The sequence below is a fragment of the Oncorhynchus nerka genome, linkage group LG2, assembly GCF_034236695.1.
Source record: "Oncorhynchus nerka isolate Pitt River linkage group LG2, Oner_Uvic_2.0, whole genome shotgun sequence".
NCBI classification, from domain to species: domain Eukaryota; kingdom Metazoa; phylum Chordata; class Actinopteri; order Salmoniformes; family Salmonidae; genus Oncorhynchus; species Oncorhynchus nerka.
In genome coordinates, this window is record NC_088397.1 from 18,257,152 (window position 1) to 18,284,203 (window position 27,052).

General features: G+C 42.4%; 1 protein-coding gene across 5 annotated transcripts; it reads left to right on the forward strand.

The window, feature by feature from the left end:
* The first annotated feature begins 856 nt into the window (after positions 1 to 856).
* Positions 857 to 25,583, forward strand: LOC115120033 (paraspeckle component 1-like). 5 transcript variants are annotated; one of them, XR_010464987.1, is made up of 10 exons: positions 860 to 1,409; positions 1,763 to 2,064; positions 2,182 to 2,277; positions 2,468 to 2,664; positions 3,840 to 3,924; positions 4,002 to 4,107; positions 10,387 to 10,444; positions 13,496 to 13,650; positions 14,280 to 14,804; positions 14,860 to 19,872. XR_010464987.1 is itself a non-coding variant. In XM_065024054.1 (9 exons), the coding sequence occupies exons 1-9, from the start codon at positions 996 to 998 to the stop codon at positions 14,499 to 14,501; spliced, it is 1,632 nt and encodes a 543-aa protein (XP_064880126.1). In that variant the 5' UTR covers positions 859 to 995; the 3' UTR covers positions 14,502 to 19,872. The 5 variants fall into 5 exon arrangements, 4 of the variants coding, with proteins under 4 accessions (XP_064880133.1, XP_064880130.1, XP_064880126.1 ...); XM_065024054.1 differs by having other exon boundaries at positions 859 to 1,409; positions 14,283 to 19,872; XM_065024050.1 differs by having other exon boundaries at positions 14,280 to 19,872.
* Positions 25,584 to 27,052: the final 1,469 nt, after the last annotated feature.

Genomic DNA, 27,052 nt, shown 5'->3' on the forward strand with positions numbered 1-27,052 from the left:
CTGTGTCTGTCTGGTTTCCAGTGACCCTGGCGTCTTTTGTCATCACAATGGGCAAAAATGTGGCTACAGGGCCATTTAGTTGTGTGAAGGGCCGTGAATGCCATCGTTATCACATGACCAGTCTCAGACATCTGGCACAAAGAGACCAACCATCCCTTTTATCACCCCATGAACCCCTTCCCTCCACTTTACCCCCATATGATGTGTGTGCCACCGTGCCATCGTCCAAACTGTGAGACCATAGACAGAGGGACTGAGTATGAGCTCTGCCCCAGGCCTAAATGGCATTAATGATTATAAGCATAGTGAGCCTACAGGCATCTACCGGTACCACTGCCAAGTGGAGTAATACTCCTACTGACATAGTGTTCCCACCTTGGGAAGGGAACCAACATACTGCTGTTACGAATATCAATCATTTAGATAGTAAAGTGTCGGCGGCAGCACACTGAATCTTCCCATGACATTTTTTTTTAACCTTTATTTAACCAGGCAAGTCAGTTAAGAACAAATTCTTATGTTCAATAACGGCCTAAGAACAGTGGGTTAACTGCCTGTTCAGGGGCAGAACGACAGATTTGTACCTTGTCAGCTCAGGGATTTGAACTTGCAACCTTCCGGTTACTAGTCCAATGCTCTAACCACTAGGATACCCTGCCGCCCCATTGACCTTGAACATGTGCGACACCAGCATCAGCATCAGCATCACAGCATATCAGCATCAGCATCAGCATGCCACCGTGCCATGCAAAACCTTCCCGACATCCCTGATCTTGTGAAAGTCTTCGTACACCACCTAGCGGCCAAGGGGAAAAACACAGCCACGTTGAATACCTCGCGTCATCGATGCGCGCGCAGTCATCGCCATTTTGAATTACAGCCGCACTTCGCTGGCTGATGACTGAAAGGAGCTAAGATTTCTTCGTTTCTGAAATATTTCTGCGCATTCAAAGCTTACTGGATACATATTGTGAGGGATTTACATCGCTCTAAGTATGGCTCACCGAAATCTAAAACAGGTCAACATTCAAAACAACGCACCGTCGCCGAAACCTCAGCAGCAGCAGCAGTACCACCAGCAGCAGCACACAAAGCGCAACATGGACTCTCCAGGCATGGAGCGAAGGCCGAATGTTGCGGATGGGAAAACCCCACCACCAAAGCCGCCGACGACTGCCAGCCCTGCGGCAGAGGGGGAGGGTGGACCCGGAGACTCGCAGGAGATGACGCTGGATATAAAGAGTTTCAGGAGACCCGGGGAGAAAACCTTCACGCAGCGCTGTAGGTTGTTCATCGGTAATCTCCCGACAGACCTCACGGAGGATGATTTCAAAAAGCTGTTTTCCAAGTATGGCGAGGCTAACGAGGTGTTTATCAACCGAGACCGAGGATTCGGCTTCATTCGACTGGTAAGACTGCGTTTTAGAGTAACGTTAATCAGTAATATCTAACTCCGCGGTGAAGGAAGCTCCTTTTGAATGTTGGCGTTTAGGCTGCATTAGTATCGATAGCCATCCGTTTCCCCTAGTTAGTTAGCTACTATTTATTACTCAGGCGGATGGGTCTGCCTGACCAGTTGTTAAGCCTACTCCCCCACCCGAAGCCATTCATTACTTGATACATTGGGTCCCTTTGACACATACTTGAGTAGATTTTATGGCAACACTATCTAGGTGGCAATTCTCATGAATCAATCAAGACTGCATAAAAACGTTTGAAAGTTTGCTATCAATGGAGCCTAACCTTTGACCTGGTATTCTAGGAAACCAGGACGCTGGCGGAGATTGCCAAGGCAGAGTTGGATGGCATAGTGCTGGGGAACCGACCTATCCGGATCCGCTTCGCCACGCACGGCTCTGCCCTCACGGTGCGGAACCTTTCCCCCGTGGTCTCCAACGAGCTCCTTGAGGAGGCCTTCTCCGAGTTCGGGCCCGTGGAAAGGGCTATCGTTGTGGTGGACGACCGAGGAAGGCCCACTGGGAAGGGCTTCGTAGAGTTTGCCAACAAACCTTGTGCTCGTAAAGCCCTGGATCGCTGTGCTGACGGGGCGCTGCTGCTCACCACGTAAGACAACCAACGACTGCATTTACTTAGTTACCTGGTTTACGAAATAACCCAGACGCGCCAAATGAATTCCAAGCAGTGTGAGTGATCACTCCCATCTCACCATGTTGTCTCCAGGTCTCCTCGGCCTGCCATTGTGGAACCCACTGAGCAGCTGGATGAAGAGGATGGACTCCCAGAGAAGTTGCTGGTGAAATCTGTACACTACCACAAGTACGTTATACACACGATCTCCTATTGGGAGTTTTACTCTCTGTACCAGTCTTGACAACCGGACTTCTTTATCATATTTGTTGATTTATTCACTTGCCTGTCGGTGTGTGTGTGCACCGTTCCACTTTCCTCATGGTCTCCCTGCAGGTCTTAGTCCAGCCACTAACCCCTCTCCTCCCTGTCTCTCCAGGGAGAGGGAGCACCCCCCACGGTTTGCCCAGCCGGGGACATTTGAGTTTGAGTACTCGTCCCGCTGGAAGGCCCTGGACGAGATGGAAAAGCAGCAGAGAGACCAGGTTGAGCGCAACATCCGAGAGGCAAAGGAGAAGCTGGAGCAAGAGATGGAGGCCGCCAAGCACGAGCATCAGCTCATGATGATGAGACAAGGTACACACACTCAGAGGAACCTCTCACACACACACCGAGGAAGACGCTCACTTCTCAAGGACAAAGTTAACATGTTACCTTTTGTGTTGTGCGCATATTCAACATTAGCAGACATAGCCATAGGCCTACTTCAAGTGTTGTCAGAAACTGTCACATGTGAATACAAAAAAACATTAGTACCAAGCCAACTCCTTTCTCTCAGACCTGATGTATTACCAAGCCAACCCCTTTCTCTCAGACCTGATGTATTACCAAGCCAACCCCTTTCTCTCAGACCGGATGTGATACCAAGCCAACCCCTCCTCTCAGACCTGATGTAATACCAAGCCAACCCCTTTCTCTCAGACCGGATGTGATACCAAGCCAACCCCTTCCTCTCACACCTGATGTAATACCAAGCCAACCCCTCCTCTCAGACCTGATGTAATACCAAGCCAACCCTGCCTCTCAGACCTGATGTATTACCAAGCCAACCCCTTTCTCTCAGACCTGATGTATTACCAAGCCAACCCCTCCTCTCAGACCTGATGTAATTCCAAGCCAAACCCTCCTCTCAGACCTGATGTAATACCAAGCCAACCCCTCCTCTCAGACCTGATGTAATACCAAGCCAACCCCTCCTCTCAGACCTGATGTAATTCCAAGCCAAACCCTCCTCTCAGACCTGATGTAATTCCAAGCCAAACCCTTTCTCTCAGACCTGATGTAATACCAAACAACCCCTTTCTCTCAGACCTGATGTAATACCAAACCAAGCCAACCCCTCCTCAGACCTGATGTAATACCAAACAAACCCTCCTCTCAGACCTGATGTAATACCAAACAACCCCTCCTCTCAGACTTGATGTAATACCAAGCCAACCCCCTCCTCTCAGACCTGATGTAATTCCAAGCCAACCCCTCCTCTCAGACCTGATGTAATACCAAGCCAACCCCTCCTCTCAGACCTGATGTAATACCAAGCCAACCCCTCCTCTCAGACCTGATGTAATTCCAAGCCAACCCCTTTCTCTCAGACCTGATGTAATTCCAAGCCAACCCCTTTCTCTCAGACCTGATGTAATACCAAGCCAACCCCTCCTCTCAGACCTGATGTAATTCCAAGCCAACCCCTTTCTCTCAGACCTGATGTAATACCAAGCCAACCCATATTTCTCTCATCTCCTCTTTCTCAGACCTGATGAGGCGTCAAGAGGAGCTGAGACGCCTGGAGGAGCTTCGCAACCAGGAGCTGCAGAAACGCAAGAATATAGAGATGAGGTACGTGTGTGTGTACCTCCCACTCTATTTTCTACTCGTCATATGTGTGTGTGTTAAACGTTCTCTCCTGTTTGTAGACATGAGGAGAGGCGTAGGCAGGAGGAGGAGATGATGCAGCGCCATCGAGAGCAGGAAGAGATGAGACGCCAACCGGACGGCTTCAAGCCAAACTATGCGGACACCGTGAGTTCACCGGACAGACACACAAACATGCACACACAAAGATCAGACCGGTTCAGGCTTGGAGAGCACACACACACACAGCCAACATAGACCTTCACATCAGTACAGTCGGTATCACTCATTTCTTGGTTTTTGAATACACACACTATCACACTTTTTAAAAAGGTTTCTTCAAATCAGAGAAGCAGTGTTCACACACTTTCATTCACATGATTCTGCTGAGGGTCTGTGTTTTAGATGCCTAACAGTCCTGCCGCTCTACGTCACACTGATGACGATCAAGCATACTAGGGATGGGCACGGTTAATTAAATACCCGGATATCCCACCGAATGTTAGTGTTCAATTACTTGAGTGTTATTTTTTTTATAGATATTTATTTAGACCTATTTTAACGATGGAAAAGCTTTGTCTATATTACATCATCCTTGTGATATTTTTATCTACAAAGAAATACCAGGACATTTGAAATTCTTAATTGAATTAAACAACAAACCTTTGAATGTAGTTTCTATAGCGGTGCGTTGAGCTACTGCTGGGTATTTAGCCCTCCAGGCTGCCCCGACTCGGTATGCCATTTCCCCCACTTCAAATAGCAATGACAGGCACTCCCTTGACAGAGTTTCCACAATACCTGACACAGATCAATGCAAAACACTCCCCAGAAAACCTTTTTTTTGTAGCAGAATCGGTTCTATCGCGGCAAAAATCAGACTTCTCTTTCGCTGTTGCTGTTAGCCAAACTACCGGAAGCGCAGTATCTCCTCTGTTTACCTCTGCCATGTGTATGTGCATTTTTCGACTATCCGGATATCTGGAAAATATAAGTGATGATATTATTTGAATGGTAAAATAATTTTGAATACCCATTCCTAAAGCATACCAGAATGCTGCCTTTTTCTTTTCAAATAGTGTCCCATATCACTATAGGAGCATATCTTTTCTAGGTAACTACAGATGAACATAGTGTACCGTAGTCCTGTGTGTGAAAGTCTAATAAAAATGTATTTTGGGTTGGTCTAGTTTAGGGTAGCCTACTACTGATTTAGTGCTATTTCTTATCTAAGTAGCATGTCACAATACCAACAGGGCTCTAGGTTTGGTTTTGGTATCTTCCAAAGACTTTCGCTTGGAAGACGCAAACCTGATCTGAAATTGATCTCAAGCCACTTCATTCTCCTTCTTACGGGACTGATAGGTGTAAGCAGTGCAGCAATTGCTCAACCTAACCCTCCAATGGGCTTAGGGTAGCAGCTGACAGCCACCATCTTGTTTACACCCATCTGGTTTCTTCAGATCTGCTAAAACCAAAAGAGAAAGGCCGAGGGGTTTTCATATTGGTTCATCGTTGTTTTACTGTGGTTTTCAGGGTGTATTTTTCTCACCAAACTGATGTCCAGCAGTAGCAGCCCTTCTAAGCAGTGTATCCACAATACTATCCTCACAGCTAGCGACATAAAACACCATGTAGCTGTCCCACGTTATACGTATGTCATCAATTCAAATGTCTGTTGTATTTACCTGGGTTTTCAACACCTATTTTACTAAAGTAGTATGGGTGAGGGACATCTGCTAGAACAAAATACTGCTCGATCTCTGCTGAGTTGTCTGAAGTAAGTTAGATCCTGTAACCGACAGCTTGGCTTTCTTGTGGGAACGTTAAGAGGGGAGAGGCTAATGATTGACAGACCCTTTCACCACAATGCTCATTTGTGATGGTTGAGTGTGTTCCAGATGAGAGTAACTTCACTTCCAGAGAGAGTCCTCAGAATAGTTCTAAGGTTTTCCATGAAGGCGATAGGGTAACTTGAATGTCAATCTGTTAAAATTTTAATGGCATGTCTATAAATGGCCACTGTGCAAATGCTGTGTCCTTTGGTATCTTCACTTTATCTAATCACTTGACAAAAACACAGGCAAAGAGGTGAGGAATCTGTCATCAGCTTTTTTTTAGGTGGATTTGAATGTCTTTTATTTCAGGCCTATGTCTTGGTCCCAATTTTCAGAACTTCAACAGTCTCCAGTCAACTTTCATCATTGCAACTCTGTGATCATGGGTTGGGAAACATACTGACATTCTCAGGAAACATGTGTTTATCTACCTAGCCCTTGGTGCACTTGTATTACTGCATGTCTGTGGATGTGATGTGTCTTATGATGTTGCTGCATAATAACCTTTCTTCTCTGTTTCTATTGTGTGTTGAGAGGCCGTAGAGAAAGAGGACCGGCTGGAAATATCGTACAAAGCACCCTCTGCTGTTACAGCCACCCTTACCCTACTCTTAGCATGAACTCTTGCTCCTTTGCAACAGTTACAACTCCTACAGCTTAACCCAAAACAACCCGCACAAGGATTAACATAGATCTATTGTCGTTACCCTTTACCATTAGTCTTGGGGGATGTTAGACTGGCGGCAATCTCAGAACATACTCGCAAGCCTCACACACATTTACGAACAACGCGTATACCTAACACACTTTTTGTCTCCCTCTTACATTTTAGTAATTTAGCAGATGCTCCCATCCAGAGCGACTTAGTTAGTGCATTCATCGTAAGAAAGCTAGGTGAGACAGCCACATATCAGTCGTAGTAAGTACAAAAAAAAAGTAGTGATCAGCAATGTCAGTGCTAGTAGGAAAAGACGAGTGCAAGTTTTAAAAAAAAGAATGATGCTCCATCCCCTAACTTAATGTGCTATCGACCGAGGAATGAAAACCAAAAGGGATGGTTGAATAGAAGTCCATAAGACAAAGCTGAACTACAACTTAGAAGTCAGAAGTGTCTGGCAATAATAGAACTTTTAAAGATCTATCAATTGGGTGCCACTTTGTATTCAATGTGTCCCGTCATCCAGAGTGCCAAAGTTGTGCTCGTGTAAAACATACACAGGGTTACAGTACAGTATATGTAGGCCTACTATTATTAGTGGCACTAGCAAAAGTCCTCACTTTAAATATTGTACAAAAAAATAAAAAAGACTTATGGTTGTTATTATGTAGCACGCTAGTTAGTCCTCTAACGCCGTTTCAGATAGAAATACCATTTCAAATGTTAAAATGTGTAGACTGGTCTGGATTAAGTTGCTTGCATAGCGTTTTTTTCATAGCATTTTATTTTGATAATAATAATTTTACCCCCTTTTCTCCCCAATTTCGATCTTGTCTCATCGCTGCAACTCCCCAATGGGCTCTGGAGGTGAATGTCGAGTCATGCGTCCTCTGAAACATAACCTGCCAAACCGCGCTTCTTAACACCTGCCAGCTTAACCTGGAAGCCAGGTAAACCAATGTGTTGGAGGAAACACCGTTCACCTGACGACCAAGGTCAGCCTGCAGGCGCCCAGCCCACCACAAGGAGTCGCTAGAGCGCGATGAGAAAAATGAAGCTCCCCCTGTCAAACTCTCCCCCTAACCTGGACGTTGCTGGGCCAAATGTGCGCCGCCCTATGGGATTCCTAATCATGGCCGGTTGTGTGATACAGCCTGGGATCGAACCCGGGTCTGTAGCGACGCCGCCTTAGACCGCTGCGCCACTCGGGAGGCCCTGCATATATACTTTTTAAATTATTACACTTTTTGTCCTTAAAAAAAACTTTGTATAACAATGTGACTTTTTACACATCAGCTGCTTTGACCTCTTTCCCAACGATTTAGACAAAACTTAGAGGACATGAAATATTTGTCTTCTCTGCTATTCAAATCTGAAATCGGGAACAGAATTATCTTCTAACAATCAACCTATACAGCTGTTTTAGGAACCGCATCTATCTCTTCACTTTTGACTTTCATTAAAAAAAGAAATGTAATTTTTTTTTTTTATGTATTTTACCTTTTATTTAACTAGGCAAGTCAGTTAAGAACAAATTCTTATTTTCAATGACGGCCTACCGGGGAACAGTAGGTTAACTGCCTGTTCAGGGGCAGAACGACAGATTTGTATCTTGTCCGCTTGGGGATTTGAACTTGCAACCTTCCGGTTACTAGTCCAACGCTCTAACCACTCGGCTACCCTTCTAAAACAGTCACTACTGCAATGTAGACTACTGCTACTAGTACTTCTGGGCTACTTACTATACTACCTAGTCTCCCACTGAAGGCTACTATTCACTATTTATAAATCAGTCACGCCCTCTACTACACCAGACTCAAATTTTCAACGCTAACAAACTTCTAAACTTCTACCACTAGGTGTAACATATTCATCACCCCTAATTATAGCCTACAACTTTTCTAATTCCTTAGGAGTAAAAGTGTTGTAGTCTGAGTGTATTTACTGTATTCGTGATGAAATATGTGCTCTAACTCCCCCACACGCCAAAGTAATACGTTTTTTATAGTTGTCTATCATAGTATGGGCTTTGGTAGTATGGGCTTATCAGACTAGATATTTTATCATTTAACTTTGGCTATAATTCTTCACTTAAGTAAAATGTTTTACATTTCTTCAACTACCACACAAACTACTTTCAAATACCTAAAGCAAGTCCCACAATTTTTTGTTAATTGATAATTACCTTCTAGTTACTTTTTAAGGTGAAAAATAAAATACAAATGTTTAGTAGTAGTGCGTACTGTACTTTAGGGAGTATTTATCCATAAACATTTGTGCGGAAATTGTTCCAGGCAAAAGACCTATATCAGATATTCTGATCAATACTCGAGATTTAACAAATACTGTACATTTTTGTTTTGTTTCTCGTTTAACAGTTCTCGTTATTTTTCTTTTAAAAATTCTTCCATTTAATTAACTCAAACTTTTGTAATACTGTCACGTGTCGTGTTAATTAACATGACATTTTAATTTCCCATACTGCACTTACCTCTGTACTCAACAGAGACGAGAGTGTGTGTGTGTGAGAGAATTTGTTGCCTTGTGTGTTTGTCTGTGATGAGAATTTGTGTGTGTGTGTACTTAAACTACTTCATGTGCTTGTCTTGAGGGGGTGTTGTGTGCAAGTATGTGTGATGGAAGTGTTCGATCTTCAATGTGGAACATTTGCATTGTATTCCGGGTAAGTATATTCAGGTGGAGCTGTAACTATACAACTAGAACACAATTTGTCCCACAAAAGATGAGTGAATGCAGCTGGTGAAGGATTTTTAGTGTCCATCCCTCATTAACTATTTAAATGTAACATGATTTGAAATATAGTATATTAATATGTAATATATGTACTATTTACCCATGTTTACTTTGTTTTAGCTGGCCAGTTTAAAATTCACAGGAAACTCAGATTTGACAACGTATCTTAAGACATTTTGGACCAGGAGGTGTATTCTGTGGTTCTGCAATGTTTAGAATGTTGCTGGTAGAAATGCAATGTGTAGAGCTGACACTGTTCCCTGTTACACGTTACAGAGCATGTCTGTTCTAAACAATGCTTTTCTATCTGTAACGCGTCTGACGTTCACACTATAACGTAGCACACAGGACTATACTGTATGTTTATCATATTTGTATGATGGTGTGAGTGAGCGAGTTGGGAGGATGTTGAGTGTACTTGCATATTATTTGTGTCTGTGCGAGTGTGTTGGGGGGGGGTTGAGTTGAGTGATAATGTTGTGTACTTACAGGTGTGGTGTGAGAGTGAGTAGGGGCATGTTTATTGCATGTCCTTTATAAGACATTTTATGTGAGTGTGTGTGTGAGGGGAGGTCAGTGTTGATAATGTGTGTGCTTTGTACAGCTTCATTTGTGGGTTTGTGTAGAGTACATATATATTTGTGTTTACTAATGTTTAGGTTGTCTGAACATTGATGTGTGGAGGGGATTTGGGGATGTATCTACTTCTCTATCTTTTCTCTTGCATATTTATCAGTAACCCTTATTCCTCTATTAGGCTGAAATTACCACAAGGTCACTTCAGTGTTTGATCAACTTTGGACTAAATCCATGTTATATTTTGGTTTGGCCCATATTAAGTTATCACATACAGACCCATATTGGCCTTTTTAAATGGACCTTGAGAATCCATACTGGACACATAAGTAACTTAAGCAAACCTAGGACCTCAGATTATCATTCCGTATGTGTTCCTCTCTCACTAAATTCTTACATATCCAATACAGTATCATTCCACACACAGCTTTTGTAACTCCTCCTTCAGGACTTTTTCTATCACAGCTGGGAGAACATTATTATCCTTATTCCCTGGCTGTTGCTTATATATCTGTGTGAGTGTTGTGATGTGTGAGGAATCATCCTACACATGTCCTAATGGTCCTAGTAGTTATTGTCCACAAGGTTTACGGGTGCACCACTCTTCTTCACTTCTTCCAGAGAGAACAGGAAATGAGAATGGGTGAACTGGGCCCTCGTGGAGCCATTAATATGGGAGGTAGGGTCATAACGATGACTCAGCACTGACTGGTCCATAAACAACCATAAACTACACCCTCCCCCTTTCGGTGTCTACTGATCTAAAGGAACTGGGAAGGTGTTGGTCATATGGCTGGGTTTGTGAAATTCTGGTGACTTTCTCAATTCCCAGGGACTGGGATTCCTGGAAAGCCTGGGAATTTGAGGAAAGTTACTGGAGTTTTGCCGCCCCAGCCATAAGGCAGAAGTTCCCCCCTAAGAAGGCTAGGTGGAGCCTCCGCCATATTGTGTGCACCTGGCTAGTTCCTTCAGGTCGGCAGACATTGCAGGGCTAAAGATATATTGTGAGGCTCTGAACGGGACGGGCTGTGTGAGGCTCATGGTGGCTCCTTCACCACTTCATGATTGTAACCCGGGGCTGCACATCACCTACATACTGTGTGTACTGAAGTACTAATACTACTGGGGGAAATATGCTCATGTGGCGTAGTCCGAGAACATGCTAATTCTGTTTTTGTGTCTCTGATTAGATATGTGAGAGAGAGTGACTAGGGTGTAAGTGTGTTTTGGGGGGTTGTGAGACGGAGGACAACCCCTAATCACGGAGGGGTTCAAGTTATCCATCACTGCAAAGGATTTCCGTCATGTAATTTTTTAGAGATTTTTTGTTTGTTTTAATGGCTAAATGGTGTAACTCAGTTTTAATACATGTACAAAATGATCATCTTTCCTGACAAGTAATGATGGTCATGCCTTTTTTTATTTGAATGAAAAGGGAGTTTTTCAGTCGGATCTGAGATTGACTTCAATTTCAGTCATGGGATTTCTTTTGTTTTTACACCTGATTTGTGTGGAGAAACTGAGTACATCAATTCGTAGAAAGTCACATCTACCTTTTTTAGTGTGACTTTTACATGATGACTTCACTAATGATCTTTTCGTTATCAGGTCATTTGTTATTTAGTCAACTGGTTGAAGGAAACCATTGTTTTCTTTAGTCCTTAATGTTTTATGTAACTTCACTATTGCTCGTTCTACAGACCTACTTATTTATCGTGCCACACATGTGGAAGGTTACCTGATTCGAACAATAGATGAGGCCCAAACTGAATAAACATTTCTAGCTTGAGGGTTTTTAGCAAACATTTTGTATCAGCAGTAGCCACCAATCCAACAGTTGGTAAACATTTCTTATCTACAAGCTTAGAATAAACCTATCCCTTTGTTTGTATTTACATTTGATGTGTGTGTATGTTTACTACTTACAAACATAATGCCGTACGTTGTTCAATGTTGATGTGTGTGTATGTTTACTACTTACAAACATAATGCCGTACGTTGTTCAATGTTGATGTGTGTGTATGTTTACTACTTACAAACATAATGCCGTACGTTGTTCAATGTTGATGTGTGTGTATGTTTACTACTTACAAACATAATGCCGTACGTTGTTCAATGTTGATGTGTGTATGTTTACTACTTACAAACATAATGCCGTACGTTGTTCAATGTTGATGTGTGTGTATGTTTACTACTTACAAACATAATGCCGTACGTTGTTCAATGTTGATGTGTGTGTATGTTTACTACTTACAAACATAATGCCGTACGTTGTTCAATGTTGATGTGTGTGTATGTTTACTACTTACAAACATAATGCCGTACGTTGTTCAATGTTGATGTGTGTGTATGTTTACTACTTACAAACATAATGCCGTACGTTGTTCAATGTTGATGTGTGTGTATGTTTACTACTTACAAACATAATGCCGTATGTTGTTCAATGTTGATGTGTGTGTATGTTTACTACTTACAAACATAATGCCGTACGTTGTTCAATGTTGATGTGTGTGTATGTTTACTACTTACAAACATAATGGCGTACGTTGTTCAATGAGATGGTGGATTATTTTTATTGGGGGGGGCTTTTTGCAGTATCATTTCTGTGTACATATACCATCTAGGAAAAGTTGATAATCTGTTCATTTCTAGCAATGTGTGTGGGTGGGTGGGGTCAATTCATAACTAATACAGCTCTGTCTCATTTAGTACCTAGAAAGCATTATGAACTCTTTACTCGTGTTTCCATTAGTAGTTGAAGCAACATTTTCTATCTTTAAAAAAACAGCAATTAGTGTTATTTTTTATTAAATGCCTTGTCATCCTACGGATGCTTTTAAAGACCTGTATCGTATGGCTATGAATGCTGTGAATGGGATTTGGGTCCGGGGTTGAGTATCTGGCAACGGTGATGTGCAGTCACGGTATTTAACCTAGAAGCAGAACTGGGTGATGGCGTTCTTTCGCCTGAAATCGGAAATTCATCCAGACTGAGGGCCTCTCACAGCTTGTCCCACATTGCTATTTTACTGTAATGGAACTCTTGCTCTGTTGATTTAATGGTATGATACACTGATCCTGTTCCCAATGACCTGTAAATAGTCTGTTGTAGGCATCTATCTGCTAACGTTGGTTTTTGGTTGTTCAGCTATATATTAATTCAATTTGACCAATTTTAAGGCATAGCCTAATGATTACAGGTGCTGTAGACTTTTAACCTGCCTTATGAAATCATTAACAAATTATGTATGTATGTTTTTAAAACAGTATTTTTTTTAAATATATATATATAACAAAAACTAAATATGCCATGCAAAGATTTCAAATATTTAACTGAGTTAGTTCATAGGAAAAAAAACAGTCAATTGAAAAATTCATTAGGCCTCCAGCTCATGTAACATGGGACCAACATTTTACATGTTGCGTATATATTTTTGTTCAGTGTATATATGGATATCTCACCACAGACTAACAAAATGTGATATGTTTTCAATTGTGTACCACAGTGCTCAATATTTTTTACTTATTTTTCCTATCAAACTAGGAAACTTAAACATTTGACACCTACATAATTGGCATCGCTTGTGTGACCAACAACCAACGTTAGCTAGCTCTGTCAGCCCTGAGAGATTTTCACACCACTCTACAACAACAAACAGTGCACACGGGGTGTGATGGGTGGGGTTTACTTCCAGTGTGACCAAACGATGCTACGTTGTTTTGCGTGTAGATGGGTTTAACCCCGCCTCTGTTGCCGGGGCCAGTGTAAACCAGGGACCCCCTCAAATGATTGGCATAGGCATGAGCGGAAGGGCCGGAGCCATGGGCCCCGAGGGAACTCCAAACATGGGCGCACCAAACATGATGCCAGACAATGGAGCCATGGTAATGTATGCGCTAAGATGGGCGCTTACTCTCAACCTCTTCAATTTCTCTCTCAATAATTCGCTCTCCTTAACCTGCTCAACCCTTGGTGCTGAATAGAAACTGAAGTGTATTGTTTTCAGGTTTTAACCAGTGGTGAGAGGAGATGCCAGAGGCTATTTAGATGCTGCTTATGGATATTACATTCCAAGGTGTTTTGCCAGTGACTTTGATTTTAATAGTTTATGGTACAGATATCTCGTCCAGCTGGTCTTTTCTGGCATCTTTTCCCCTACCATTGTGGTATATTTAATCATGATATCATTGTATCCCTTGGTGGTGATTAGCAAATTGAGGTTAATAATAACATTTACTCCCCTGACTTCACTGTTCACATCATGAGGTTAGTGCGGGTTAGGAAAGGGATTCTCATAGCTTATATCAGCTCTGCACCCATAACTAATGGACTGATTCCTCTCTCCCTCTTCTGACTCTGCCCGGAACTCCTCTGCTTGCCTACTTTGACGTTCGGAACGCCTTCTCATTGCCTCGCCAAAACGAACATTGTTATTGAATATCCCTCCCATCTGATTCTTCTGCATCTGGACTTCTCATAATATCTCCACCAACCCTATCCCTTTATGCTGTAGCAGCGCAACGATAGGTTCCCCCAGGGGGCTCCTAATCAGATTGGTTCGTCCCCAATGAGTGGCCGTCCAGGTGTCGAGTCCCCTCAGCAGCAACAGGCAGTGGGGGCAGGGCTTATGGGGGCAGGGCCTGGACCTGCAGTGGGGGGGCCAGCAGGCTTCGGGAGGGGAATCCCTGTTGTGGGAAACTATGAAGGGCCTAACAACAAACGTCGCAGATACTGATTGTGTTATTATGTTTACATTTTTTCAACGGTGTACCCCAAGGCTCAATATTTGGATCTCTTGCTTTTCCTTTCTCATTATGTAAAATAACTGATTTATTTTCTCATCAAATGTTTGTTTCTGTTCTTTTAATTTGGGCTGATTATTTCCCTCAGCTTCTTCATGTGTACCAAATGTTGACTGAGGGGAAAAAAATACTTGTTTTATATCAAAAGTCAGGCCCAATAGTCATGCAAAACCACAAATCTTCAATGTTGGCCGCCAAAGGCCAATATCAACTGCGATGTATCTTGATGTAGTCAGGTCTGTAGTTAAGGTTTAGGCCAATATTAACTGTGATGTATCTTGATGTAGGCAGGTCTGTAGATGGCTTATAAACTTCTGTATGATGTTGTTTCTTGCTTTTTGCTATCAGTATCCTATCCTCCTGTTATTGTTGTTTTCAGTAGATCCTAGTAACAAGTGAAGACCTGCATTGCCTCTGCAATGGTTAGCTTACTTTGATTTCCTCCCGTCCATGGAATGTCTTTCCAGTACATTGCATCCTGTAGTAGTAGTTTGGCTAACTGCAATAAAACTGTGAAATGCCATTTTGTGAAAACTAAGTTGATTGAAGTAAAAAAAAAAAAAAAAAAACTATTTTGTAGCCTCTCTCTCTCTCTTGCCTTTTTTAGATATTTTGGTATTTTTCTCGCCTCCATCCTTGTTTCAAGTATTATGAACTCAAACTAATCTCTTAATTTTTCAGAGCAGAGCCAAAATGATGTCTGTGTAAAACATGCACAACCTTATGTTGTCACCCAGAGTCACATTTGTTTATTTGCAAGCTATAGGACACAATATTTTGCCAAGGAACATCTATCGTAGTATCGCGATACTGGTATCGGGACATCACTATTGGGTGTAATTGATCCTCAACCAGGCAAAATACCTATATTGGATATTCTGATCAATTCACTAGAGTTTAATTTGAACCAATAGGCTACTCTACATTTTGTTAGTAATTTCTCATTCTTTTTCCGTATATTTAAAGTTTCTTGCATTTTAATTAACTCAACATTATAGACAAACTTTTGTAATATTGTCATGTGTTATGTTAATTTATCATGACATTTGAATATCCCGTACTCGTGCACTTACCTCTGTACTCGAGCGAGAGAATTTGTGTTGCCGTGTGTGTAGTAACATAGTAAAATCATGTGCTTGTCTTGAGTGTTGTGTGGAAGCATGTGTGATGAAAGTGTTTGATCTTCAATGTGTAACATTTGCATTATATTCCAGGTAAGTATATTCAAGTGGAGCTGTGACTACACTACATGACAGTAATGTGGACACCTTCTCATTGAACATCTCATTCCAAAATCATGGGCATTAATATGGAGTTGGTCCCCACTTTACTGCTATAACAGCTTCTGGGAAGGCTTTCCACTAGATGTTGGAACATTGCTGTGGGGATTTGCGTCTATTCAGCCACGAGCATTAGTGAGGTCGGCACTGATATTGGGCGATTAGGCCTGGCTCGCAGTCGGCGTTCCAATTCATCCCAAAGGTGTTCGATGGTGTTGATGTCAGGGCTCTGTGCCGGCCAGTCAAGTTCTTCACACCGATCTCCACAAACCATTTATGTATGGACCTCGCTTCATGCACAGGGGCATTGTCATGCTGAAACAGGAATGGGCCTTCCCCAAATGTATTTATTTTTGATTGAATATCCAAAACATACAATATACTTTCAGTGGAGCCGCTCAATAACTACACCACACCAGTCATCCAACAACTACACCACACCAGTCATCCAACAACTACACCACACCAGTCATCCAACAGACTCCCATTCAGAGCGACACACAGAAGCATCCAGGGTCAACGCCCTGCTAAAGGGCATGTCAACAGATCTCCCATAAGGCCAAAAACTGATCCAAACCCGCCTAGCCCGAACCATGAAAAACAGTCTGACCATTGTTCCTCGTCCACCAAACTTTACAGTTGGCACTATGCATTGGGGCGGGTAGTGGTCTCCTGGCATCCGCCAAACCCAGATTCGTCCGTCGGACTGCCAGATGGTGAAGCGTGATTCATCCCTCCAGAGATGGCGTTTCCACTGCTCCAGAGTCCAATGGCGGCGAGCTTTACACTGCTCCAGCCAACGCTTGGCATTGCGCATGGTGATCTTAGGCTTTTGTGCGGCTGCTCGTCCATGGAAACCCATTTCATGAAGCTCCTGACGAACAGTTTGGAACTCGGTAGTGAGTGTTGAAACCGATGACAGGCAATTTCTACATGCTTCAGCACTCTGTGGTCTTGTTCTGGGAGCTTGTGTGGCCTACCACTTTGTTGCTCCTAGACGTTTCCAATTCACAGTTACAGTTGACCAGGGAAGCTCTACTGGAGCAGCTCTGGCAGGGCAGAAATTTGACAAACAAACTTGTTGGAAAGGTGGCATCCTATGACTGTGCCACGTTGAAAGTCACTGAGCTCTTCAGTTAGGCCAGTCTACTACCAATGTCTGTCTATGGAGATTGCATGGGTGTGTGTGCTCGATTTTATACACCTGTCAGCAATGGGTGTGGTTGTAATAGCCAATTCTGCTAATTTGAAGTGGTGTCCACATACTTTTGTGTGTGTAAATATGTATGTGTGTCTATAACTTGAACACATAAACCCACTACAGACGAGTGAATTCAACCGGGGAAGGAATTAGTTTAGTGTCCATCCCTCATTAAGTATTTTGAATATAGTATATATGTTTAATTTGTGTTAGCTGGCCAGTTTTTTAAATTCAAAAGAAACTCATATCTTGCAACATCTTAAGACATTAAATGTAGATTTTTGGACTAGGTCTATTCTGTGGTGCTGCAGTGTTTAGAATGTTGCTGATAGAAATGTATTGTGTAGAGCTGACACTGTTCCCCATTACACCTTACAGAGAATGTCTGTTCTAAACAATGCTTTTCTATTGAACTATTTTGACTTTGACAATATAACGTAGCATACAGAACTATACTGTGTGTGTATTTGTATGATTGAGCAAGTGGGGAGGATGTGTAGAGTGATAAGCACACTTACACATGTTTGCGAGGGAGTGGGGGAAGATTTAGTGGCATGTCCTTCAAGATGATTTGTGATTTTAGTAGTCTTCTGTCAGGCTGACTGCAGGAATGTCCACCAGAACTGTTGCAAGATAAATTTATGTTAATTTCTCTACCATAAGCCGACTCCATGTTTAGAGAATTTGGTAGTACGTCCAACCGGCCTCACAACAGCAGACCATGTGTGACCACGCCAGCCCAGAACCTCCACATCCGGCTTCTTCACCTGCAGGATCGTCTGAGACAAGCCAGCCGGATAGCTGATAAAAGTGTGGGTTTGCACAACCGAAGAATTTCTACACAAACTGTCTGCATGCTCGTCGTCCTCACCAGGGTTTTGACCTGACTGCAGTTCGGCCTCGTATCAAATCAAAGCTTATTTGTCACGTGCGCTGAATACAACAGTGAAATGCTTACCTACAGGCTCTAACCAATAGTGCTAAAAAAAGGTATTGGGTGAACAATTGGTAGGTAAAGAAATAAAACGGTAAAAAGACAGGCTATATACAGTAGCCAGGCTATATACAGTAGCGAGGCTACATAGAGACGCTGGATAGTCAGGCTGATTGAGGTAATAGGTACATTTACATTTTTAAGTCATTTAGCAGACGCTCTTATCCAGAGCGACTTACAAATTGGTGCATTCACCTTATGACATCCAGTGGAACAGACTTGCCTAGTTAAATAAACGGTTAACAGACAGGAGAGAATAATGAGAGGGAAAGCAGCCGTTGTTCTCAACACACCTATATTTAACATGTTGATTGTTTACCAACACTGTTTATTCTTAGTTACAGCAAACATGTCAGGTAGTTACTCTGTCAAAAAATAAATACATGACCAAGCCGCACTGTTTCAACAAAACTATAGTGGGACATTGAAAGTGTAGCTAAAATAACTTCTTATCCAACAGACTACTAGATATGTATAACACACTTCCCCGTTAATCTATGATATTACCTTGAGGGCGTATTTGTCTCCGCTTTTCTTGTGGAAGATCTCCAGCACCCTTCCGTTGATGCCGTGTCCCAGTACCTGACTGGTCACTTTGTACTCGTCCGTTATTGCGTTCTTCTTGATCTGTAGGGTCGGTTTCACATGAAACTGTGAGAGGTGACCCGAAGGGGGCGGGTTAGGTTGGCCCGCCGGGGTAGCTGGGCCCTGGGTCGGGGGGAACAGACATGTAGATATGGTTAAAGTGACTATGCATATATGATAAACAGAGTAGCAGCAGCGAAAAGGGGGTTGGGGGGGGCACACAGTGCAAATAGTCCAGGTAGCCATTTGATTACCTGTTCAGGAGTCTTATGGCTTGGGGGTAAAAACTGTTGAGAAGCCTTTTTGTCCTAGACTTGGCACTCCGGTACCGCTTGCCATGCGGTAGTAGAGAGAACAGTCTATGACTGGGGTGGTTGGGGTCTTTGACCATTTTTAGGGCCTTCCTCTGACACCGCCTGGTGTATAGGTCCTGGATGGCAGGCAGCTTAGTCCCAGTTATGTACTGGGCCGTACACATTGGGGATGAATCAGAATTAGTTGGGTAACATAGATAAGATGTTTTATTTTCATAATATGCTTGTGAGATACTTGTCATTTAGAAGTTATCTTTTTGTACTATAGTGTTGGCCATTTGCAGTTATCCTTTCTCTGTCCTGGGTTCAGTTACTGGGGCCACACAGAGGGGAGAGGTCAGGCTTGTCATGTGTAAACGTATCTTTTAAACCATGTGAAGGGATGATTGAGGGGGAACCAATTATCTCTTGGCTCCACAATGTCTGTGTTCCAGTCACTCCCTACTTTTCCCATCGGGGAGCGGAGGTTGGCAGTGTCTGGACCCATTATATGTTCCCTCTGAGGTTGCCCTTATTTGTCTTGACCTAGAGGCTCACTCCTCTCCGTGAGATTGTCCAGGATGGGTTGTATTTGGGATGGGAGTATCTAAAATGACAATTGATATATACCATTGGATGAGGTTATGTCTTGGTACTATTTTGTACGAAGAACGAGATGAGCTTCGTTTAGGAGACCAAACTGAATGACAATTTATAGCTAAATACTGTCTGGCGATGGGATACTCCTCTCTCAAGTAAAATCTTTCCTTGTGAAAGTTCCTATTATCTGTGTTTTGTCATGTCGACTAGGGGGGTGGATCTATGCTATAAAAGATCTCAGTTGCCATTATGTTGACCACTCTCAACTTTTCATTAGAGATACTGAAATGTTGAAAGTCAAAATGCTATTGCAAAAGCTTAATTATTATTAAAGGTGAAGATTAAGCATAACTCTGACTGGTGTGTGATTTGCTCTCTCATCATTTGGTAATTAAGGACATTTCCACGACAACACACTACCCTCTGTAGTGCCTTGCGGTCAGAGGCCGAGTAATTACTGTACCAGGCAGTGATGCAACCAGGACGCCCTTGATGTTGCTACTGTAGAACCTATTGAGGATCTCAGGACCCATGCCAAATCTTTTTAGTTTCCTGAGGGGGAATAGGCTTCGTCGTGCCCTCTTCACGACTGTCTTGGTGTTTTTGGACCATTCTAGTTTGTTGTTGATGTGGACACCAGGGAACTTGAAGCGCTCAACCTGCTCCACTACAGCCCTGTCGGTGAGATTGAGGACGTGCTCGGTCCTCCTTTTCCTGTAGTCCACAATAATCTCCTTAGTCACGTTGAGGGATAGGTAGTTATTCTGGCATCACCCGGCCAGGTCTCTGACTTCCTCCACTTTCGATGGCCACTGGCATGCTGGAAAAGTGTGCTCTTCCTGAATGAATCCCGGTTTCAACTGTACTGGACAGATGGCAGACAGCATGACGTCGTGTGGGAGAGCGGTTTGCTGATGTCAACTTGTGAAAAGAGTAACCCATGGTGGCGGTGGGGTTATGGTATGGGCAGGCATAAGCTACAGACAACGAACACAATTGCATTTTATCTATAGCAATTTGAATCCACAGAGATACCGTGACGAGATCCTGAGGCCCATTGTCGTGCCATTCATCCGCCTCAATCACCTCATGTTTCAGCATGATAATGCACACTCCATGTCGCAAGGATCTGTACACAATTCCTGGAAGCTGAAAATGTCCCAGTTCTTCAATGACCTGCATATCTACCAGTCAAGATCAACGTGCACGACAGAAGGTTCCAGTTCCCGTCAATAACCAGCAACTTTGCACAGCCATTGAAGAGGAGTGGGACAACATTCCACAGCCACAATCAACGGCCTGATGAACTCTATGCAAAAGAGATGTCACGCTGCATGAGGCAACTTGTAGTCACACCAGATACAGACTGGTTTTCTGAACCACGCCCCTACCTATTTTATTTGTTTAAGGTATCTGTGACCTACAGATGCATATCTGTACTCCCAGTCATGTGAAATCCATAGATAAGGGCCTAATGAATTTATTTTGATTTGATTTCATCATATGACCTGTAACTCAAGTCTTTGGAATTGTTGCATGTTGTGTTTTATATTGTTCAGTGTAATTTGGCCCCAAAAAATGTCTCAACAGAAAGAAACAAAACTGGTTTAAACCTTCACAAAAGTTTTGAACAGGCTTCTATTGCAGCAATTACCACCAAAGGCGGGTGCCTTCTGTAGGCCTACACAATAAAAAACGGTTCAAACTTCATTTAGCCAACAAAAATGTCTCAACAAAGAAACAAAACACTTTTTGCAATAATAATATACAATACAAAAACAAACTATAATCAATATGAAAATAATATTTTGACTATATTATACATTGTCGCTAATGGAGATACGAATAAATTAAATCAAAATCCTCTAATTTTACGTCAATGAAAATCCATCTTCGCAATCAATAGTAGGGCTAGGGCTGTTGCGGTGACCATATTACCTCCACACCGGCGGTCATGAGTCATGAAGGCAGTCAAATTCCACATGACCGTTTAGTCAAAATAATTAGGCTTCTATAGCTCTGATGCTGCTGCTGATTTAGTAGTCTACCAAACTTGCTAACTGCCTGGTACTCAGCGCACTAATTGTCCCTCTAATCACTGACATCAATGCAAATGTATTCAAAATCTAATAAAACAGAGCTCATGTTGTGCAACTTCTTCTTTTTTTTTTTTTTTCTCCCTAATTTCGTAGTATCCAATTATTAGTAGTTACTATCTTGTCTCATCGCGACAAATCCCGTACGGGCTCGGGAGAGACGAAGGTCATGCATCATCCGAAACACAACCCAACCAGGCTGCTTCTTAACACAGCGCGCATCCAACTCGGAAGCCAGCCGCACCAATGTGTCGGAGGAAACACTGTGTACCTGGCGATCTTGGTTAGCGTGCACTGCGCCCGGCCCGCCACAGGAGTCGCTGGTGCGTGATTAGACAAGGACATCCCTACAGGCCTAACCCGGATGGCGCTAGGCCAATTGTGCATCGCCCCACGGACCTCCCAGTCGCGGCCGGCTGCGACAGAGCCTGGGCGCGAACCCAGAGTCTGTGGTGGCACAGCTAGCGCTGCGATGCAGTGCCCCAGACCACTGTGCCACCTGGGAGATCTGCAACATTTCTATAGGCTATGCAATTGCTGGAGAAAACAGAGTGATGGCCGCTGAGGGTCCCATCAGCTTTCTATAGGATAGGCCTACTATATTTATTTCTCAACTTTCCATGTATTAAGCACATGACTTATATTTACAATAGGAGTATAGCCCACCTGGCTGGCATGAAATAAACCACCGGGAAAAGCTTCCTCCATTTGCTATTTAAGTACATAGATGACATGTATTTTTTCCTGCTGCCCCTGTTTCGATACACATGCATGATAATGGTCCATTCTAAATCAAAACAAATGTCACACATTATTTAGTATATGTAAAGACGAATAAATCAAGAATAGTCTGATGGGTGACAATATTAGCTTATCACTTGTGAATTATATACTATTATTTGTGAATTATGCCCAGCATATTTTATAGCCCTTAGGCCTATATGTTTTAAAGTTTGTATCACAACTAAAGTGGCCAAATAACATCTTAAAATTAAGCACATTTAATCCGCTTTACAAAGGGCGCCTAACTGGCATACATAAGCAGCGTGTGTTTCAAGTTTGGGGAAGATAATTTTCACCATAAAAATGCACCTTTTATAATAAAAGCATTACATGCATAACTGCATTTGCGGTCACTTTTGATAATGGTGTTTTCCGCTAATGGAACATTCACGCGTATAGCCTACTACCATGTGCACATTGCTGCGTGTATAATGTGAAGAAATAGCCTAATATGTAGTAAACATCTAAAGCTGAAGTTTTGATCTGTTGCATCAGCCACATTGCATAAAAAAAAATGTTTTGATGCTAGTGGTTTTATTCGTTTGGGATCTCGCATCACACAACTGTCCCAGACTGTTTGGAATATTTATTTCTCGCACTGAATAGAATAGGTCAACTTTTGTACTATGGGAGATAGTAGATTGACATAGGCTATTCCTTTTGCTGTTCGTTGGACCTACTCATCTGGTTGGCTGTAAATGTGGACAGTTCTTCCCATATCTTCAATATGATTTTTCAAATCATCATGCAGCCTAACAATGTATTAAAAAGCAAAACATATAGCCCAACATTTGTAGAACAAGTTACATTAATAACTCTAAATTGAGCATAAAGGAGTACCTATTTATTTGTTAACGCACTCCCTCAAATCATTATGAGAAAATATATTTTGTTCAACTTTGTTCAATTTAATTCTTAATACTATGAAATAATGCCACGGAATTATAAGCAAATCCTGTCTGCTAAAGGAACTAGTGTAGCCCACAACCATCTGGCATCGCCACATCAAGACCTAACATAAGGACAACTCAGAGTATACTATTCTAATGAAATAGACATTTTCTTCATATCATGCTTCTTTAGACATGTCTAAAATAAATAATGGATTTATTGTGAAGGTGTAGGCTATATTACATGGATTTATTGTGAAGGTGTAGGCTATATTACATGGATTTATTGTGAAGGTGTAGGCTATGTTACATGGATTTATTGTGAAGGTGTAGGCTATATTACATGGATTTATTGTGAAGGTGTATGCTATATTACATGGATTTATTGTGAAGGTGTATGCTATATTACATGGATTTATTGTGAAGGTGTAGGCTATATTACATGGATTTATTGTGAAGGTGTAGGCTATGTTACATGGATTTATTGTGAAGGTGTAGGCTATATTACATGGATTTATTGTGAAGGTGTATGCTATATTACATGGATTTATTGTGAAGGTGTAGGCTATATTACATGGATTTATTGTGAAGGTGTAGGCTGTTACATGGATTTATTTGACTTTTTCAAATTGTAGGCTATATGTTGAAAACAGGAGATGCTAAATGTGTTCATGTTAATTAACGGTCAATTACCTTATTTGCTTGCCAATCACCGGCTGATGAGATTTCGTGACTGCCCTAGCCTAGGCCAAGGCTCCTTTCACTCGCTCTCTCCGTCTCCACATCAGAAGGCACATGTGAGGTGAGCAGCCGGACCCAGTTTCAGCTATACATTTTTATTGAGTTGCAATTGGCTGACACATAACAAGCTTGCGTAGTTGTCATCACCTCACACACACATTAAAGAGGACGGTTCCGGTTGGTAAATCAATTTCAATTGCACGTACCTGAGACCGTGACAATTATATCAGATCTGAGTCAAAAGTCTGAAATATAGAACTGGTCGCTGGTCAGATCTCAATATTTCAGGCCTGTTGAACATGAAATAACAGCATTTCTGTAGCTTGTTGGTTGCCTAGCAGCAGGACTGACAAACACTGCTTTATGGCCATCTGTTCTGTTTAACACAACAGTCCTTACAACATACACCTGTCATTAGTATCCTGAATGAATGTTGTTTCATTGTCCTCTGTGACATGACACTATTAATCCACTTGGTGGAACCCACTGTGTATTAGTAGAATGAAGGATGAATTAATAAGGGAGTCAATGAATGAAGGATGCTTGTCCTTCAAGAGGATATCACCTGGTGACCATCTCGCACATCTCAAGGCCACAGCACCGTCGGTCATTCTAAATGGTCGGTCTGACTTGTCCTGTTTCACTAAAGCATGTACCACATGGAGTTTCGTATTGCATCTGTCTGACACATACACACACAATTGTTTTCTTAAGATATATGTGTTTGTCATCTACAAAGTGTGCACCCAGAGGGGTCCCAGGACCGAGTTTGGGAAACCCTGAACTACTTAGTAAATGAACCTCATCTATCAGTACTCATCATAAGCCAATTGACATATCAATATAACGAGTAGTAATGATGGCCTGTTTTACGGATGGAGGTCCGGTGTTGAAACAACCCCATAGGTGCACAGCTATGCCCCTTGAAGGCAGCTGGTTTTCATCCTAGTGTAACATCAAGGATGTATTCAGTGAGGTGAAACATTGACCATTTCAGATCAACATCGAAGTTAATGAGAAGAGCTGACATGATTTACTCATCTAATGACAGACAACCATATGTTACATTTAAGTCATTTAGCAGACGCTCTTATCCAGAGCAACTTACAGGAGGAATTAGAGTTAAGTGCCTTGCTCAAGAGCACATTGACAGATTTTTCACCTAGTCTCTGGAATTCAAACCAGCAACCTTGTGGTTACTGGCCCAACGCTCTCAGTAGGCTACCTGCTGCCCTGTTCTAATCTATACAATGTATTTCTACCTGTAGAGGTTTTCCTGGGTTGGGATAGGTCGACTGGTGTGGAGGTGGTTTTAATTATGTCATTGTCTCCCTCTGTTCCCCAGGTGCACTCACTCTACATGCTGCAGATATGAGACCAGAAAACTGGTTCAAAACAACAACATTAACATTGCTCTTCAGTGTTACCTCATTCCAACTGTTTTTATTAGGATTCCCTACAGGTAAGTGTTGCTTTTTCCTCCTATTTATTCTTCAACGCAGTGTTATGTCTCTTATTACAGTAAATAAAGAATACAGCTTTCAAAAACCAAGTGTTTGGTGCCTTATTCCTTTATTGATTGATTTCAGAGGTAATGACAAATGAGTGTGACTTTAGTGTATGATTCTCATGCTAGTATTGTTCTGCTTAGAAATTCAGATTATTTAAACTTGTTCTAATGAATTAAGCAAGTTTTGTGTGAAAAAATACTCAGGACTAGATTTGATTAGAAAGCAATAAAAAAAAACAGGCCAAATCAATGTTGGTGTCTTGGTCTCGTCTTGGGACCCTCATTGACACTGAAAACAGCTCATACTGCTCAAAGATCACAATACTGCAAAAATACCATAACTTGTGAAATCGTTGGGAATGAATTTATCCGACGCCTGTTCTGTGTCAGATGCGGCGTTATAGCAAAATAGCTGGAAATTCAGCGTAGAGGAAAGTCTGTTCACGTTGTTCGATATCCACTTGTAGGTGTAGGCTACTTTTATGTCTTACAGTGCATTTGGAAAGTATTCAGACCACTTGACTTTTTCCACATTTTGTTACGTTACAGCCTTGTTCTAAAAATGTATAACATTTTTTTCTTTCCCTCAATCTACACAGAATACCCTATAATGACAAAGCAAAAACAGGTTTTTAGAAGTTTTTGCAAATGTTTAAATATATATATTTATATCACATTTATATAAGATTCAGACCCGTTACTCAGTTGAATTACCTTTTGGCAGTGATTACAATGTCGAGTCTTCTTGGGTATGACGCTACAAGCTTGGCACACCTGTATTTGGGGAGTTTCTCCCATTCTCCTATGCAGATCCTCTCAAGCTCTGTCAGGTTGGATTGGGAGCGTCGCCGCACAGCTATTTTCAGGTCTCTCCAGAGATGTTCGATCAGGTTCAAGTCCGGGCTTTGGCTGGGCCAATCAAGGACATTCAGAGACTTGTCCCAAAGCCACTCCTGCATTGTCTTGGCTGTGTGCTTAGGGTCGTTGTCCTGTTGGAAGGTGAACCTTCGCCCCAGTCTGAGGTCCTGAGTGCTCTGGAGCAGGTTTTCATCAAGGATCTCTCTGTAATTTGCTCCGTTCATCTTTCCCTCGATCCTGACTAGTGTCCCAGTCCCTGCTGCTGAAAAACATCCCCACAGCATAATGCTGCCACCACCATGCTTCACTGTAGGGATGGTGCCAGGCCAAACAGTGCAATCTTGGCTTCATCAGACCAGAGAATCTTGTTTCCTCATGGTCCAAGAGTCCTTTAGGTACCTTTTGGACAACTCCAAGCGGGCTGTCATGTGCCTTTTACTAAGGAGTGGCTTCCGTCTGGCCACTCTACCATAAAGGCCTGATTGGTGGAGTGCTGCAGAGATGGTTGTCCTTCTGGAAGGTTCTCCCATCTCCAGGTTAGTAAACTCGCTACAATCATGCAGTAATGTTACAGTGTACAGTCAGTAAGCAGTTTAGCACTGACACCGGTGGGGCCCAGTGGTAATAAATGAGTAAAACCAAAATCTTACCTT